Consider the following 19,521-nt stretch of genomic DNA (forward strand, 5'->3'; position numbering starts at 1 on the left):
AGGACTGACAACAGTCCCACCCAAGCCCTATCCCTGTAACCCCATGTATTTACACTGCTAACCCCTCAACACTAAGGGGCAATTTAGCATGGCCAATCCACCTAACCCACACATCTTTGGACATCCGAAGGAAACCCACACAGACACAGGGAGGACGCGCAAACTCCACACAGACAGTGACCCGAGGTTGGAATTGAACTTGGGTCCCTAGCACTGTGAGTCAGCAGTGCTAATCACTGTGCCACCATTATGCCCAAAGGTAGCAAAAGGTGCAAACTCTAGTCGTTTGCTCATGCCTGCCAGCCACAAGGTTTATAAGATTATTGTGTATTGGGACTGTCTGTTCAATTTAGCATAAAATAGAGGAATGAAGGAGGTTATGTCACCTGTTTTGAATTTGATTGACAACAAGTCTGGATGGTGAAGTTGATAAAGATTAAAAGAAGGTCCAGATTGTTTCACAGTTCTGGCAATGAATCTAGAGGCGAAACTGAATTCTATATGGTAATTTAAGGACTAGCACCATAATAGGAAGCAGTGGCCTGGTGGTATTATCACTAGACTATTAATCCAGACATTCAGCCACTGTTCTGAGGACCAGGGTTTGAATCCCGCCACGGCAGATGGTGGAATTTGAATTCAATTAAACAATACCTGTAATTAAGAATCTACTGATGACCATCAAACCATTGTCAATTATCGGAAAAAACCCATCTGGTTCAGTAATGTCCTTTAGGGAAGGAAAGCTTCCACCCTTATCTGGTCTGGTCTACATCTAACTCATGATGTGGGTATGCCGGCGTTGGACTGGTGTAAACACAGTAAAAAGTCTGACAACACCAGGTTTTAGTCCAACCTATTTATTTGATAATATTCTCACAAGCTTTCGAGGGGTTACCCTCTTCGTCAGGTGAATGGAGAGTTCTGGCCTCAGACAGAGCATATAAAGCACAGACAGTTTAGAGATTACTGATTAAAATGCGAATCCTTACACCTAACCTGCTGTTCAAGACCTGAAGTGGCTGATAATGTGAGTGGTAGATAGCCAAGTTCCGCACACATGAGGACGGTCTCAACAGGGATCTTGGGTTCATGTCGCACTATCTGTAACCCCCGTGACTTGCCTGGGTTTGCAAAACCTCACTTACTGTACTGTCTGGAGACAATACACATCTCTTTAAACTGTGATCAGTGCTCCTACCACTCACATTATCAGCCACTTCAGGTCTTGAACAGCAGGTTAGGTGTAAGGATTCGCATTTTAATCAGTAATCTCTAAACTGTCTGTGCTTTATATGCTCTGTCTGAGGCCAGAACTCTCCATTCACCTGACGAAGAGGGTAACCCCTCGAAAGCTTGTGAGAATATTATCAAATAAATAGGTTGGACTAAAACCTGGTGTTGTCAGACTTTTTACTGTGTCTACATCTAACTCCAGAGCCATAGAATGTGGTTGACTCTCAATTGCCCTCCAAGGGCAACTAGAGACGGGCAATAAATGCTGGCCAGCCAGTGACATCCATATCCCATGAATGAATAAAAAAGTAACAAGGTGAGCTACTGGATTGCTGTGAAAAACCCAACCCAATCACTTCAGTGAAGGAAATTTGCCAGCCTGAATGCTCTCAGGAAACTTAGTGATAGGCAATAAATACTACCTCATTAGTGTCACCCACATCCCAAAATTAAATACAAAATCTTTTCAGCGGCCACACTTATTTCCTGATTGAAATCACACACAGCCACAATTTGACTGCCGCAAGATCTTTCTAAAGGGCATGAGATCACAAACTGACTCAATGCTGCAGTGACACATAACACTGAACAGAAATTTAAAGGAATATTTGAGTATTTGGAGAAGAGATATTTCAAAGAAGCACCAGAGGGCAGAGTGGCTCTTTCGTTCTGCCTCATTTTTAAACTTCACCAAACACAAGCTTGAAGCTGACAATGAAGCCAAACTACAGTAAAACACCTGGGCTGAACAGTGAACTTTCACCAAGTTTCACCAGGCTGGCACAGTGGCACTGTTGCCTCACAGCGCCTAGTGCCCAGGTTCGATTCTTGGCCTGGGTCACTGTTTGTTCAGAGTTTGCATGTTCTCCCCGTGACTGTGTGGGTTTCCTCCGGGTGCTCCGATTTCCTCTCACAGTCCAGAGATGTGCATATGGGTTAGGTGGATTGGCCATGCTGAATTGCCCCTAAGTGGCAGGGAGACTAGCTGGGGTAGAAGCGTGGGGTTGTGGGGATGGGACCTGGGTGGGATTGTGGTCGGTGCAGACTCGATGGGCCAAATGGCCTCCTTCTGCACTGTAGGGATTCAACGATCTTAACAAAGTCTGGTATTTATGCCAATTAAAAGCAAATTAAATTTACGCCAACTGTTACCTTGTAGAAGACAATAGTGCATGGCACAATCTGAACTCAGTACACAGCCAAAATTGCTGCTTTCCATTCTTTTCCCAGATTCTTCAATTATTTCCGAGAAAACATTTGCACACTTTTGGTGTTTCCATGGATTTAACTTTGTGAGCAGTTCAGCTTCCTTTTTGCTCTAAAATTCAACAGAAAATAAAACATTTAAAAACATCAGAACACAACAGTTATTTCAGCAATACAATTATAGCCCAATTATAACCTAATACCCCATATTTAGCCTGAGTTTAAGATTATGGTCCCTTGCAATGAATTATTATTACACCTCTCTGTATCTTCACATTCCCCACATTCACCTGTACTGACCATGTCAACACGTACAAAGGCAAATTCTGCAATCTCCTGCGTGGTACTTTAGTTGTGATCGGCTAAGGAATAATTGTGGAGGCACTGGTTCGCGTGAACTATAATCAGTTTATTGGGTAAATGTAACCGTATACAGATGTACATGGCTACATGTGACTTAGGCCAAGCCATGAGCGCTCTCTCCTTCTCACCTTTCGGTTATGTGTGCTGACATCAGAGCATTGAAGAATTAACTCCTTACGGTTAAAGTAAAGTTTATTTATTAGTCGCAAGTAAAGCTTACATTTTCACTACAATGAAGTTACTGTAAAATTCCCTGGGTCGCCACTGTCCGGCGCCTGTTCAGGTCAATGCATCTAACCAGCACGTCTTTCAGGCTGTGGGAGGAAATGGGAGCACCCGCAGGAAACCCACACAGAGAGAACATGCAAACTTTACACTGACAGTGGTTCAAGCTGGGAATCGAACTTGGATCCCTGGCGCTGTGAGGCAGCAGTGATAACCATTGTGCCACTGTGCCCTCCCCACTGTGCCATCGTGGTGATATGCATTTCCATCCACAATATACACATCGTTACTGCAGAAATTACCCTAGACCTTACTATCTACAAACCTGTTTATCTTAGGTACACTATTATAATAAACTATACACACCAGTATCACCAGGTTGGAGTTCGAGGTGTTGGAGGGGCAGCAATGTGGGGTTGCAGGGCTGCCCAGTGATTGGGAGGCCAGTAGTGCAGGACCACTGTGCATACTCCAATCTCACTGCCGGATCGGTGCACGTGCAGTGGCCCACTCAGCACTATGCTGCCGGCCTCTCCAGCAAGAATAGGTCCTACCCTCTGATTTTCAAAGTGAATCCTGCTAGGACACTCTGCAGTGCTCAGAGTGTGGGAGATTCATTCTGAAACACCTGCTAAAAAAAAACAGCAGGAGTTACTCCAATTTTCATGCACATTCAGCACTTGAAATTTTTTGGGGAGAATCGCCCCTGCAATCTTCCATTTTGAGCTGTTAGCAGGGAGGGAAATCTCTAATCGTTCACACCACCACTCCTGAGAAAGGGGCTTCTCCAGCCTGACAGTAGCAAATCTGATAAAAGGGCCACTTGGGATATTAACTTTTGTGTATATAGCAGATCATTCCACCAAAACTTCTCATAGATGTCATTATTAATTTGAGAATCTTGATTTCTCTTCCCATCTCCACATCAAACTAAGGTTGGCTGCTGACAGCAAGCACCAGAGACTGTAAATGAGTCTCAGGGTTTGCTAACTATTGCGTAGGTTGGGAAACTGCAAGGTGTGGTTATGTCCAGCTGACTGGACAATAACTTTAATCCCTCAAATTGTAATGCATCAAATAGAACTCATTAGGGGACAAAATATGGAAAATAGTTGAGTCCTTTAATTCTGTCAGAACTGAAGGGAGGTGGAATGTGTTGGAACTGTAGAAATTGCAACAAAAAGTTGCAACTTTAAGAACAAAAAACATTTGGCAAGGTGGAAAGAAGGGTTGTTTTGAGGCAATCCATGCATGGGACATGAACAAAAAGATTGGGGTTTAATAAGGAAGAGAAATAACAGTAGCCGTTGTATTTGGCAACTTTTGATTTTGATAGATATCGCTCTTGGGGATCAAGGGATACAGGGGAAAGGTGGTGTCAGAGTATTGAATTTGATGATCAGCCATGATCAAAGGACGAATGGCCTACTCCTGCTTCTAGTTTCTACTTTTCTGATGAAGATCGTCAGAAATGTTAAACTCTGTTCCTTTCCTAGTCAATGCTGGCAGATTTGCTGAGTTTTTCCAGCATCCTCTGTTCTTGTTCTATTTATTTATTCAGTATTTTCTCTTACCTGACAAACCTCTTTCACAGCATTAAGTGCACAGCATTTAAAACAATCCAAAAGAACGGGGTCTAATGCGGTTAAAGTTTGCTTCTCATTCCAGTAGATTACTATCTGGTCAGATGGGTTCTCCTATAAACGAAATCGAACAGACAAAATGAAACATTTAACCACTTTTATAAAATGCAGATGCCATTATAAAATCTGAGTTGTAATGAAAGGTAGGCTGCTTGGAGCATCACCTGTGGTTCCCTTTACACAGTCAGTGCCTGACCTGCTGTATTTATCCACTGCTTTCTATTTCTACTAACATCATAGAAAGTTTACAGAACAGAAAGAGGCCACTTGGCCCATCATGTCTGTGCCTGCCAAAAAAACAAGCCACCCAGACTAATCCCACTTTCCAGCATTTGGTTCGTAAGCCTGTAACTCACAACACTTGGGGTGCAAAACCAAACACCTTTTCAATGAGTTGTGAGTTTCTGCCTCTACTTCCCTTTAGGCAGCGAGTTCCAGACCTCCACAACTCTCTGGGTGAAAAATATTTTCCTCATTTCCCCTCTAATCTTTTGACCATTCACTTTAAATCTCTTCCCCTTAGTCCCTGACTTCTCTGTTAAAATAAATAGGCCTTTCCCATCCATTATATGTCCAAGCCCCTCACCATTTTGTACTGACAATCATGGAATCCTTACAATGAAGAAGGAGGCCATTTGGCCCATCAAGTCTGCACCGACTCTCCGACAGAGTAACTTACCTCAGCCCTCTACCTCGCCCTATCCCCATAACCCCACAGATTTATCATGGCTAATCCATCTAACCTACACATTTGGGGACAGTAAGGGGCAATTTAGCGTTACTAATCTACTTAATCTGAACATTTTTGGATTATGGGGAGAAACTGAAGCATCCAGAAGAAATGCAGCCATGCAGAAAACATGCAATATCCATACAGTCACCCAAGGCCGGAACTGAACCCAGGTCCCTGATTCTGAGAGGCAGCAGTGCTAACACTGTGCTGCCCCTCATCTCAAGCAAATCTGCCCCCAGTCTCCTCTGTTCCAGGGAGAACAACCCCAGCCTATCCCAACTTCCCTCATAGCTGCAATTTTCCAGTCCTGGCAACATTTCCGTAAATCTCATCCTGACCCTCTCCAGTGCAATTACATCCTTTCTGCAATGAGCTGCACACAATATTCAACCTGTGACCTAACTAATGTTTTACATGGCTCTGGCAGAACCTCTCTGCTCTACACACTATGCGTTGGCTAATAAATGAAAAGATTCCATTTGTCTTCGTAACCACCTCATGAATCTGTCCTGCTACCTTCAGGGTTCTATGCACTTCCTCTATGCCTCTCAGTATCTTCTCATTTAGTGTGTAATCCTTTACCTTGTCTGTCCTCCCCAAATGCATCATCTCACACCTCTCTGGATTGCATTCCATTTGCCATTGTTTTCCCTGATAGTCTGTAGGCTGAAAGATTTGTCACTGGTCTAATTTCTCTGCATAGAAAGATCCTACCTGTGATACCAAAAATGGCCTTCAGAGGGCCCCTTCCAAATTAGCCCAAGCCACAGACCACACTCTCAATGTGAGATGTGGTTATGCACATCCGGAAGGTCCTTACTTTATATTTCAAGTTACCTTTATCAAGAGAATTTAAATCAAGGTTGTGATTGCTCTGAGAGTCTCTGCTTCACCCGAATGCAGATTTCATAAATCCAAGCTCCTGATCAGTAGTTTGCTGAATAGTACGAATTAACAAACCCTTACTTAATTCTTGTAGAAGTATGACAAGAGCTCTGCCCAATGCCATTAAATCAAAAAACAGAGGGGCTGGTTGTAGACTACCTTCTCTATTCTTTTTCGAAGGTCAATTCTTGTCGTTTCTCTCCACTCAGTGATCCAGTCGGTAACTCCACATTCCATGGTAAAGTGGCAATTCCACATCTGAAGAGTGAGTGAGATGTTTATTAATGACTTTAAAACATATCACCCTATCGTCCCAAAGAATTATAAACCGTGCTAGTCATTTTTTAAAAAATAATTCAAAGAGCTAGTTATCTGATCGATGCACATTGTCAGGCAGTTTCCAACATCTGATGTCCCCAAAAAGCACAGGTCAGAAAATCCACAGCCAGGGGTCATGCAATTGGGCAGAATAGAAACAAAAAAGATTGCAGCAGGAGGAGGCCATTCAGCCCTTTGTACCTGCTCCGCCATTTGTTACGATCATGGCTGATTGTCCAACTCAATTGCCTAATCCTGCTTTCTCCCCACAACCTTCGATCCTGTTCGCCCCAAGTGCTATATCTAGCCGTCTCTTGAATACATTTGGATGGTGGCCTATGGTCCACAGCAACACCTTCTTATATGCTGAGAATGGACTCACCATCTCGTATCTCTTGTCCTCCTCCAACAAACTCACCCACATGCAAGTGCCACAATAAATCCATGTATGAAATATAAACCAACGTAAGAACGAGGGGCAGCAGTAGGTATTCTGCCCCTTGAGCCTGCCCCACCATTCAATACTATCCTAGCTGATCTCACCTTGGTCTCATTTTCAACTTTCTGCCCATTCCCCATAAACCTTCATTCCTCTACCAATTAAAACCCTATCTATCTCCTCCTTAAATCTGCTCCAGCAATTCACTTAAACAAGTTGCATTCCAAGTGGGAGCATGTCCATGGTCTCCATGCTGAAAGGATGTCAGTGCTGAGTTATCAATGCACTTCTTCCATATCCTCCTCCTTCTGTTCATAAGTTGCAATTACTAATTTGGAGTAAGATTTATTCCTTATGAGTGTGAGTGGATTGAAGGGTAAGGAGTAGCCTACAGACTTTAAGGAATTATACTCCTCTCCCTTTATTCGTAGAATTTGTGCATTTTAGAAGGAGGCCATTTCGCCCATCGAGTATGCACTGACTCTCCAAAAAATCACCTTACCCAGACCCAACTCCCACCAGCTCACCCTATCCTTGTAAACTGGCTCATTTACCTTGGCTAATCCACCTAACCTGCACACTTTTGGACTGCGGGAGGAAACCGGAACACCCGGAGGAGACCCATGCAAACACGGGGAGAATGTGCAAACTCCACACAATCAGTCACCCAAGGCCAGAATCGAACCCAGGTCTCTGGCACTGTAGGTCAGAAGTGCTAATCACTGTGCCACAGTGTAGCCCTTGCCCAATTAGAATTCAACTCTTTGCAGTTCAACCAACAAAGCCTGAGTATTATGCAGTAGTTGAAGATGTAAATTTATGTTTTGGGTGGAGACCCTTCCAAAAGACCTTCTCTCCTTTCAGGTGTAGATGTGACACCAGATTAAGCCTATGTAGTGGACTTCATTCTCTAAACCACATGGGACTCCAAACCAAATCTTTCACAACAAGCACTGCTCCTGTCCGCAGCCAGCACCATCCACTGATTTTAATCATGATGTGGAAATGCCGGCACTGGACTGGGGTGAGCACAGTAAGAAGTCTCACGACACCAGGAGCAGCACTCTGAAAGCTTGTGGTGCAAATAAACCTGTTGGACTTTAACCTGGTGTTGTGTGATTTTAATCAGCACAAGATGCCAGGCTGTGAGGTCTTCATTTCTGATCTGCAAACTCCAGAAACACAACAGTGCCATGGGCACACCTAATTGGCCCTGATATTCCCGTGGTGACAACCCACTTCTGGTCAAAGGAAAAATAAAGTTCAAAAGTTGCAAAATACTAATAAAGAATAAATATGCCAGATTTGTGTTCCCACCATTGCTTGCACTAATTGGAACTTGAGGTGTGTGTGCAACGCACATTAGCTTCCAGTCTTGTTTAAATCAGAGGTCAGAAAATCCTGCAGCTTTTTTCCATAACCAAGTAAACTGATAACTCAGTGAAATTTCAGAATACTGGGTTTGTCTGAGACATGGGCTGAAGCAATTGTCTTTTGAGAAATAAAACATTATATTCATTACTAAAACCCCATTCGCTAAACAAAACATCATTTTCCATTCGATGGCCAACACATTTCATAGTCAGCAGTTGGCTTCATGTTTTGGGTTTTTTTGGCACCATTTTTGTCCTTTAAGCAAATAATAATTTCTCATCCAGAAAATTAAAACCAAATTTGGCCTCATCCACAAAAGGTAACACTCATTTGAGGTAAGATACAGAGCTTTCAGTCTTGCTTATTGTTACAGTGTGGAATAGCTTGACCCAGGAAGGATGTAAATAGGAAGCAGTGCAGCTGAGAATTAGATTAACACTTGCAGTGGAGGAAGTAATAGGGCAATGGAACTTCTCACTCATTTTTGGAATTATTCAAGTACCAGCACAGACATGGATTTTTTTAAAAAATTCTTTTGTGGGACATGGGCATCACTGACTGGCCAGCATTTATTGTCCATCCCTAGCTGCCTGAGGGCAGTTGAGAGTCAACCACGTTACTGCGGTTCTGAGTCACATGTAGGCCAGACCAGGTAAGGACAGCAGATTTCTTTCCTTAAAGGACATGAGTGAACTAGGTGGGTTTCTCTGACAATTGACAATGATTTCATGGTCATCTCTAGATTTTTAATTCCAGACTTCTTATGTTGAATTCAAATTCCACCCCACCACCATGGCGGGATTCGATTCTGGGTCCCCAGACCATTAGCTGAGTTTCTGGATTAATGGTCCAGTGATAATACCACTAGGCCATTGCCTGCCCTTGGGTCAAGTGGCCTCTGTGCACTGTCAGCCTCTACGGTTCTTAGCGGGATGCTCTGCACATACGCTTGTTCCTTTTATAAATAATAATTTGAATATAGCCAACATACAGAGAGCAATACTTTCACTTTGCACTTCAATATCCTTAAAATATTTCATCAAGGATGAAAGGGCAAATTACCTCCAGTTCTTTTTTGTCAGCGAACTTTGCTGTGGAAAGTAAGTCTGTCGGCAAGGTATTTGTTCGCCAGGTACGGAGGCAATCTTGCGCTGTGTCCATTACTGATTTTACATTGATATGGGCGTGATTTTCTTTTGAAGATGGCTCACCCTCTGACTGCTGGAACAGAGACAAGAGGAAAATAAGATGCATTTAATGCAAGTCATTGAGCCGAGTAAATGGCTAACTCACAGAGAAATTTCAGAATACTGGGTTTGTCTGAGACATGGGATGAAGCAATTTGCTTTTTAGAAATACAACATATTTAATACTAAAACCCTATTTGTTAAGCAAATAACATTTTCTATTCGATAGCCAACACATTTCATCATAAGTGGTTGGCTTAACATTTTAGGGTGTTTTTTGTACCATTCTTTTTCTTAAATAAATAATAATTTCTCATCCAGAAAATTCACAACCAAATCTGGCTCACCCACAAAAGGTAACATTCATATGATGTAAGATACAGAGTTGTCAGTCTTCAGTTCTAAGATTTTTACTAAGTACACTGAAAATAACGTTCAGTTAAAACCAGACCATTGTGCAATTATCGGTCAGCAGTAGAACCACTGGAAGCTTTAGATAAAAAAAGGTAGCTCAAGTTCTTGGGGAAGTTTTAACGTCTTGCAATGCTGTAAAGTGGGGGATATTAAAATGACTGCTTAGGGTTGTTCCATTCTAGTGAGGTAAGTGGAAAAGAGTGTTAAACCATGGTGTTCACTGGGCAGCCAATTCAATATCACCTATTTTACAGCATTGACCAAAATTAAAACTACCCCCCTCACCTGAGGTATTTTGGTTCAACTAGTGTATGCATCCTTGCTTTGTCTTACATTCCTCATCCTCAATTATAAAATCGAGCCTGAACTACCAGCCAAAAGGAGACTGATGGGACATCTCCAAAAGGCCAGGACCCAGGCTACACTCGCTCTCCGACATTTTCATGATTTTCCTCCTTTCTTACAAGAAGCAGAAACTCCATCTGTCCTGTTCAAAACAACTGGCAATCAGGATCGGACACAGGGTCTTACAGACAATGGCCATGGAAGCAGCCTTGATATTTTTGCGGTCAATATTTCAAGTAAGTAGACATGTCTACTCATGGTGGCACAGTGGTTAGCACTGATGCCTCACAGTGCCAGGGGCGGAGTTCAATTCCCCTGTTGGTTCACTGTCTGTGTGGAGTTTGTACATTCTCCCTTCGTCAGTGTAGGTTTCCTCCGGGTGCTCCGGTTTCCTCCCACAATCCAAAGATGTGCAGGTTAGGTGGATTGGCCAGGCTAAATTGCCCCTTATAGTGTCAGGGGAACTAGCTAGGGTAAATGCATGGGGATTGGGTCTGGGTGGGATTGTGGTCGGTGCAGACTTGATGGGACAAATGGCCTCCTTCTGCACTGTCAAATTCTATGATCTATGTCCCACTGATAGGATAAAGGACAGACCAGAGGTCCAACCCCATTCTAGGATGGGAATTTTATAAACTGCCCTTTGTGACTGAGTGGGCAATAGCAACAGTGAGGGCAACAGTGGCGACAAGAATCAAGCATGTTGGGAATTTTGCTCAAATTAAAATGAAACACAGGTGCAGGTCAGAAAGGCCGCAGTGAGTTGTGACCTTTCCTGTGAGCCCTGACCTGACATTTCCTGTGTTGACCAAATAAGAATACCTGTTTGGGCAAACACCAGGCTCACCGGCACCAAAGTTGCTTGTCTCATTTCTTATATAGTGAGGCAACGTGACCTACATGCAGTTTGGTATAAATGTTTGGAAGTTGTTTATGAGTAACTCCATTGATAGATTCCTGTGGTATCATTGGCTGAACACCAGCGAACTTTCTGGAAAGTTTTCAGATAAAAAGATGTGCTTGAGTCTTTGTCTTTAGTGAGAACTCGAGAATCAACTTTGCAACATGTATCCTGAAGGAAGACAAAGACTTACCTTTGTTAGCAGCATTTTAATTTTCTCAGCAACTTCCAGTACAAACTGAAAGGAAAGAGCAGGAACTTCATACAATCCTGTGTGGTTAGTCAGCTCACAGATTATCTTGTGCATCTTGATGCTCCACTTTAAATCATTCTCTAGTAACTCAGAGATATTCTTTCTGCAAAGATAACATTGAGATATCATTACAATCTTCAGAAAACCATGGATTATAAATAATTTGATTCTTTTATTCCAATACATGAACAACCAGAGCTCTGACATCTAGTTTAAATTCGGAGCAAGTGGTCACTTCCCATGTGTATTTATGCTACTAACTTAATCATTCAATTGTATACTTTCACAAAACTCTAAAGAGCTCAATTAAGAATGAACCTATTTTGGTTATATTCTTCCACCTTGCTGTTCCTCAGAAGCATCATCCACAGACAAGGGGCCAGCTATCATATATATCCTGATCTCACACTCAACTCCCTCACTTCTCATGAGTCCTCAAGCACTTCCACTTTGTCAGACTTTCTGCTCAACATCAAGTCAGAGGTGAGCTGGGTCCTTCATCAGAATAAACAGCCTTTATTTTCAGCTCCCAATACCAACTCCACTACTTTGACAACAACTCCACTTACCACTCATCGGTATTGCACCAGCCAGTGCAAAACCTTGAAGGGATAAACTCCAAACTCCACATTTTATTCATCATCACTGTCACTCATTTTCACCTCCACAACATTGCTGGCCTTTGCCCCCAACGTAGCCCTGACACCACTCAGACTCTCTGTAAACTCTAACTTAATTGCCAATAAATCCCAATCTATCATTTCCATCCATACTGAACTTCTTCCAAACACACTGAAATTATAAATCACTCACAGTATCATAGAATCCCGACAGTGCAGAAGTAGGCCATTTGGCTCACTGAACCAGCACTGACCCTCCAATAAAGCACTTTACCCAGGCAACGTCATAATCCCATATATTTACCCCATTAATCACCTGAACCTACACATCTTTAGACACTAAGGGGCAATTCCGCATGGCCAATCAAACTACTCTGCACATCTTTGGACTGTGGGATGAAACCAAAGCAACTGGAGGGACATAAGCATGGGGAGAACCTGCAAGGTCCAAACAGAATGACCCAAGCCAGGAATTGAACCCAGGCCCCTGGCGCCATATGGCAGCAGTGCTAACCACTGTGTCACTGTGCTGCCCACCCTATTTCTACAGTTTCCTCCAGCTTTAATCTCATCCAACCTGTCACCCCTCTGCTTTCTGCCTTTGATGCATTTCCACTCCCTTCTTCTGACTGTTGAAGGCAGAACTTCCTGTTGCCTCAGCCCTGTTCTCTGGATCACCTTCTCTGAAACCTTCTGCCTTCTTCTGTCTGTCTATAGAAATCTCATTAAACCTTGTCTTTTCCAAGTCTTGTGTCACCCTTCCTAATCTCTCCTTCCATAGTTTGGTTGTTTATTTTTTTTATTTGGGAAGAACCTTGGAATAACTCTTACATTATCAAGTACATTATCAAAACTTCCCTGTTCCTGCTAAAAAGGAAAAATCTAACAGCAACCAGAAAAATACCTACTTACAGTCTTCATCTATTTTATAGAGAAGAGGGGTAGATTAGGTATGGTCAGTACGTTGCCTATTTGCCAGCCTGTGCTTGCAAAACTTGTGTCCAACATTAAATGATTCAGTCATTGGACAACAACAAGTGTGCTAAGAATTACACTGACAACCAATTTAAATTTTCCAGTCAAGCTCACAGTATGATTCACTTATGCATGCTAGAAGCTATATATATTGGTACACAGAGTCTTTGTAGATAAAAAGAATATGTTTTTATTATACCTTTTTCAATTAAACAAAATAGATAACAGAAATTCTCTAGATAATTTCCCAGGAAAATGAATCGACCAGAGTCAACCTGCCTGGTTTGAAGTGAAAGAAAACTTGGCAGTTAAATGTCAGTTATCAGTTAACTGGTCCATTCTCCATGGCAATGCCTCTACCAATCAGAGTCCACTTGTTAGCAAATCTCTTCTCATGCAGTATAATTTGTTGTTCCCTTTACATTTAATAGTTTTGTAAATTGTTCTGATGAGTGCAAGATGTAAAGTTTGACAGTATGTATCTTTTTTCAGTAACGCTCAAGAAGATACTAGTGAATCCAGGCCTGTTAGTTTTTTCTCATTCAAATGGAAAACAAGGTATAAAGTTTACCTTTCTGATTGCTGAGCTGCTATTTCTTTGATATAACTGATGCTTTTCCCAAATGCCTGTAAAATAACAAATTCATTGATTGTACCATTGAACTAATCAAAAAGCAGTAATTATGAACATTAAAAATACCATATGTCACACGTAGAACGCATCTCATCAGCTTCCAAACCTTTCCATAAATGAGGTTAATTAATTAGCTCACACATTAATCACAAAAATCCATTGGAAAACATATTTATAAAGTTTGAATTCTTTTTGGAGGTCTTGGTGCAGGAATTTGACAGAAGGATAAATGTGATGATATTGTGCTTTTGAGAAATGTATTTTAATTGTGTTTCTCTGCAGGATGTTTCTAGCAGGCCCAAGAATTTGTTGACACAGTGTTGTCTGTAGCCGGTGTCCTTTATTGATGCTGACGCAGTATAATTAACATCATTTTTTTTAAAATCTGGACTAGTGCAGTATTCTGTGGTTCTAATGTGTCCCTTGGGATTGTTGAGTGGAGCTTGATTGAGGTTGATTGACAGCTCATGTCATTTGGTTAGAGGCGGCTATGTTTCATAGAAAAGTCTACTTTTTGGTTTTGTTTCTCAGTTGCTACCAGCAGCTAGTGGAAGAAAGTTTTCTGTCTCTTTCTCTCCAGAGGCTTTCTGAAAATTCCAAGACTGGGGAGCCTCAGAGGTTTGATCCAACACTCAAAGGCCCAATTCATACAGCAGGTGCTAAAAAGTTGAAGATCCAACATCATGTGAGCATACTTGCTTATTGTGCTAAGTCTGGAGAAGGGTGTGTGTCTGTGGGATGCTATTTGACTTGGAACAACAGAGATAGCTAGCTGTTAAGGTTTATACTATGTCATGTTTAAATCTTATAAATGGCCAAAGTTATTTTTGTTACATTTTAACTGTGATCTTAAATAAACTTTGTTTGATCCAAGTTCCTTAGTGGGGCACTTGAATCATACCTGGAGTGAAACACTGAAGCCAAAATCAAATGTAAAACTTAGGGTCTAGGCTAACTTCATAAAACACCTTGGAGTTTCTGGCCTGAGTCTTATCACTACCCATTGGGAATGGAACCTCTTCAGATAAAGTCCGTGAAGAAAATGGAAACAATTGGCCATCTCAGGCAATGCCAGCAGTGTAAGCTCAGAGGACCTGGATTCAGTGCAGAAGAAATTTAATGACCTCACATGAGTGGTCAAGGTCAGTCAGCGAATTCATTTTCAAAATGCTGTATCCTAACAATAGAACCATTGGTCTCAATGCCACAACCACCACGCCATCCAGCACCCATCCTCCCCATCACCACTCCTACCAATAATCTCTCAGATTTCCCATTCACATTTTTATCTCAAACACTTATTTCTGTGAGCCTTACATTTCACTGCTTGCACATACTGCCAGCTTTCAACCATGACAGCCACTGAAGCCAAACACATTCCACCACACTCACTGATATAATCCTCTCTATTACAGGACAGAGCAACTCTTAATCAGAGGCAGCAGCACCCAATGGGCATGGGAGGGTCAGGTTTGGCTACACGTTCTGACACCCAGTGAGGAGACAGTGTTGGCCATCATTGGAGGGGTCGTGACTGAGGCTGTGGTTAGCAGTGAGACAGAAACAACTAAAGACGACCCCATGCTCCTAAAGAATCCTCCATCCCCAATCTCTTCCCAGTTTACAGGCTGAAGATGGTGTAAACTTGCAGCTCCTCCTTCACCTCCTCCCATGACCAACAAACCTGTGTCCCCCTCACCCCCCCATACACTATTCCCTTGGCGAGATGGACGGAAAAATTCTGGTGAATAGCTATCCTCTTCATTATCAACTACATGGCTAATTTTTACATCATCTGCAAATGTGCCAATCATGCCACTCACATTTAAGTCTAAGTCATTAATACCTGCAATAAACAGCAAGGGCCCCAACACTGAGCCTGTGGAACACTCCTGGAAATGCTTTTCCACTTGCAAAAACATCCATTGACCACCCAGTATTTCTGGCCACTGGGCCAATTTTGGATCCAACTTGCCACCTTCTTTTGTTTCCCATGGGATCTGATCAGTCTGCTATGTGGCAGCTTACTAAAATCATGTAGATAGGGAGCTAGGATGGAAACTGAGAACCAGGACAAAGCATGTTGTCATCTCTGGTTTGTTGCCGGTGCCACGTGCTAGCGAGTTGAGGAACAGGGAGAGAGTGCGGATAAACATATGGCTGCAGGGATGGTGTGGGAGAGAGGTTTTACTTGACATGGATAACTAGAGCACATTCTGGGGAAGATGGGACCTATACAAACAGGACGGTTTGCACCTGAACCAGAGGGGCACCAATATCCTGGGAGGGAAATTTGCTACGGCTCTTCAAGGGGGTTTAAACTAATTTGTCAGGGGGATGGGAAAATGAGCTGTAGTCCAGAAGCCAGTATTAAGGGTAATGAGGTACTGAGGAAGGTTTCACGGTCGCAGGAGTGTACAGGCAGACAGGATGGTGGGTTGAAGTGTATGTACACTGGGGTTGGGGGGGTGGGGGGGGGGAGGAGGAAGAGGAGGAGGAGGAGGAGGAGGAGGAGGAGGAGGAGGAGGAGGAGGAGGAGAAGAGAGAGAGAGACCAAGAAACCACAGCTTGCTGGAGATTGCATGAGCTCAGCTACAGAGATAATCAAGGATCGCAATGGGCTGGCCTACCAAAAGGATGTTGATGGGTACGTGCACCGAAATACTTGGCCTGTTGAAAGTCCTGACAGGAAGCCTGCATCTACATCAAAGAGCATGGAGGCACCTACGCATTGAAACCCATTCTTTCCAGTGTGGGTATGTTGGAAGACTCTATTTGACACTTCTGGACCTAATAATGATGTGGCTTCTCTAGACTAGAGTTTGCAGCCGTTGGGGTGAATTTTGCCATCGGATAAGTAGAGCAATCGAGGGGCAGACCATGGATAGGTCTGTTGATCTTGGGCGGGATATTCTGGTTTTGGGGCAAGCAAGGCTGGAAAATCCCACCCTTTGTGTCTACAATGACCTGATAAAAATCAATGGCAATAAAATTAATTTTGTAGATCTGACAAGAGTGAGACACTCCTATAATACGGACAGCCTTTCCAATGTAAGTATTAAGGAGGCAGTTTTCTATTATTATACTTGTTTTACATTATTATAATTTAACACCTGTTAAATTCTAAAATCTTCTGACACAAAGTACTTTAAAACAAACCTGAATATCCTGGGCCAACGCATTCAAGTTAGCTTTTGCCATTTTCTCTTTGGTCTCTTTAAATCTGTACATTAATTCTTGTCCCACGTGAGGCAGGGTCAGTCCCATTTCCTTTGCGTATTCAGGAATATCCTCGGAAGCAATCAGTGAAAACCAGCTAAAGACCAGCGTGGGGTCCATCGTAACCATGGGTTTCATTTGAAACACAAGTTCCAGTAATTTTCTAAAATGACAAAAAAATGAATCACAAAAATTGCAACTACTGAAAAATGAACCATGGTGCAGCTACACATTCGAGTACATTTTTCAGGGGTGATGTCAGGAAGAACTTTTTCACAGAAAGGGCAATGGAAATTTGGAATTCCCACACCACTCCCCACCAACAAGTTATTGACACCTGGGGGTCAGTCAAAAATGTCAAAAACGAGATTGGTAGACTTTTTTTGTTAGTTGAGGATGTTAAGATATGTGTAACCAAAACAGGTAGATGGAGTCAAGATATAGATTAATGATTGGGCGGCATGGTGACACAGTGGTTGGCATTGCTGCTTTATAGTGTCAGGGACCTGGGTTCAATTCCAGCCTTGGGTGACTGTCTGTGTGGAGTTTGCACATTCTCTCCGTGTCTGCGTGGGCTTCCTCCGGCTGCTCCAGTTTCCTCCCACAGTCCAAAGGTGTGTGGGTTAATTGATTGGCCATGCTAAATTGTCCCTTAGTGTCAGGGGGAGTTGAAGGGTAAATATGTGGGGTCATGGGGATGGGGCTTGGGTGGGGTTGTTCTTGATGCAAGCTCAATGGGCCAAATGGCCTCCTTCTGCACTGTCGGGATTCTATGAACGATGATGTAATTGAATGGCAAAACAGCTCAAGGAACTACTCATGTTCCCATGGCATGGTTTTAGAATGTACCTAATCAATTAGACCACAGCACTGCCATCACTTCACCAATCACAACGTGCTGAGCAATGTCTGCTAGCAGATTTTTCCCCAGGTGAATGGCGAGTGTCACTGAATCTACCCATTCAAACCCATGTCCCAATCCAACACCATGTGATATCTACTCGGAAGATATTAAACAGCAATTAGGAAAGAGTTAAAAAATAACTTTGGTGCAATATTTTCACAGCACCTTCCAAAAGTACAGCCAATGGGGTGGGGAACAGATTATGGGAAGGTGCAGAACTGTCTGCAATGGGGGTATAGATTGGGAATTTGGGTGTGAAGGTTACATTGTCCTGTGGAATTTTTTGTTACATGAATTAGTCAGTGACCTTCAATTCCAAGGTCTTCTGTAATGGGTAAGGATATTGAGAAATCTGGGGTCGGAATTTTACCACACCACCTGCCACAGGAATTGTAGCAGGTGGGGGCAGACCATGCCCCCTCAGGTGGAAATTTCCAGCCTTGGGGCGAGTGTGGCCAGAAAATTCCACCCTAGATCTAAAAATGACCCATGAAGCCTGTTCAGCCAGAATCAATGAGTGATTGTGTCCTGGACTCCATTTTAGAACTCTCATCCATGTTTTCAAATCCCTCCCTATCTCCATAATCTCTTCTAGCTCCACAATCCTCTCAGATCTCTCTGCTGCTCTATTTCTTGATTCTCACAAGTCTCTGTTTTAAACACTCAATTATTGGTGGCCGTGTCGTTAGCTGACAAGGCCCTGAACTCTGGGCTTCCCTCCCTAATTCCCTCCACCTCCCTATGTCTCCCTCCAGCATTCAAACACTCCTTAAAACCTACCTCTTCGATCAAGCCTGTCCTAATATCTCATTATGTGGCTGTGTGTTATGCTTTTTAGATAAGCCTCCTGTGAAGTGCCTTGGTATGTCTTAATTCATTAAAAGCACTTTTTTTTTAAGTTATTCACAGGATGTGGGTATCCCTGGCTGTGCCAGCATTTATTGACCACCCCTAGGGGCATTAATAGTCAACTTTGTTGCTGTGGATCTGGAGTCATATGTAAGCCAGATCAGGTAAGGAAGACAATTCTCTAAAGTATATTAGTTGACCAGACAGGTTATTATGACAATCAACAATGGTTTCATGGTCATTGATAGACTTTTTAATTCCACATTTCTGTTAAATTAAAATTCTACCACCAGCCATGGTAGGATTTGACTCCCAAATCCCCAGAGCACTACCTACGTCTCTAAATTACTAGTCCAGCAACAATACCACTATGCCACTACCTCCCCTCAAGCAAGTTCATGCTGTTATAAGTAAAAAGCTTATGATCTGAATCTGATAGAAAATGGAAACAACTTTGGATCCAACCTGTGCACTGACATAATAGCAACCTGCTCTATAACTATAACATCATACTGGAATCCATGTGGTATCTTGCACACCAATTTAGCAGTATTAAAATTTTGATTTGATTTATTATTGTCACATGTATAAGTATAGTGAAAAGTATTATTTCTTGTGCACCTTACAGACAAAGCATACCGTTCATAGTGAGGGAAACAAGAGAGCGCGAGGGTGTAGAGAAATAGCTAGGGTGTAGAGAAAGGTCAACTTAATGCAAGGTAGGTCCATTCAAAAGTCTGACAGCAGCAGAGAGGAAGCTGTTCTTGAGTTGGTTGGTACGTGATCTCAGACTTTTCT

The 19,521-nt window shown here is 42.6% G+C and overlaps 1 protein-coding gene across 1 annotated transcript in view; it reads right to left on the reverse strand.

Moving 5' to 3' along the window:
• Positions 1 to 19,521, reverse strand: part of LOC145356666 (E3 ubiquitin-protein ligase rnf213-alpha-like) — a 164,179-nt gene that overhangs the window by 101,912 nt on the left and 42,746 nt on the right. The window contains exons 15-21 of the mRNA XM_080209532.1: positions 16,911 to 17,133; positions 13,689 to 13,744; positions 11,463 to 11,625; positions 9,485 to 9,643; positions 6,451 to 6,549; positions 4,605 to 4,727; positions 2,389 to 2,554 (exon numbers count right to left, since the gene is read on the reverse strand). Of these exons, the coding sequence (XP_080065658.1) occupies positions 2,389 to 2,554; positions 4,605 to 4,727; positions 6,451 to 6,549; positions 9,485 to 9,643; positions 11,463 to 11,625; positions 13,689 to 13,744; positions 16,911 to 17,133 (989 nt within the window). The remainder of the gene's footprint in view (positions 1 to 2,388; positions 2,555 to 4,604; positions 4,728 to 6,450; positions 6,550 to 9,484; positions 9,644 to 11,462; positions 11,626 to 13,688; positions 13,745 to 16,910; positions 17,134 to 19,521) is intronic.

This window comes from Carcharhinus amblyrhynchos, chromosome 21, assembly GCF_965287045.1.
Source record: "Carcharhinus amblyrhynchos chromosome 21, sCarAmb.v2.hapA, whole genome shotgun sequence".
In the NCBI taxonomy this organism is placed as follows: Eukaryota; Metazoa; Chordata; class Chondrichthyes; order Carcharhiniformes; family Carcharhinidae; genus Carcharhinus; species Carcharhinus amblyrhynchos.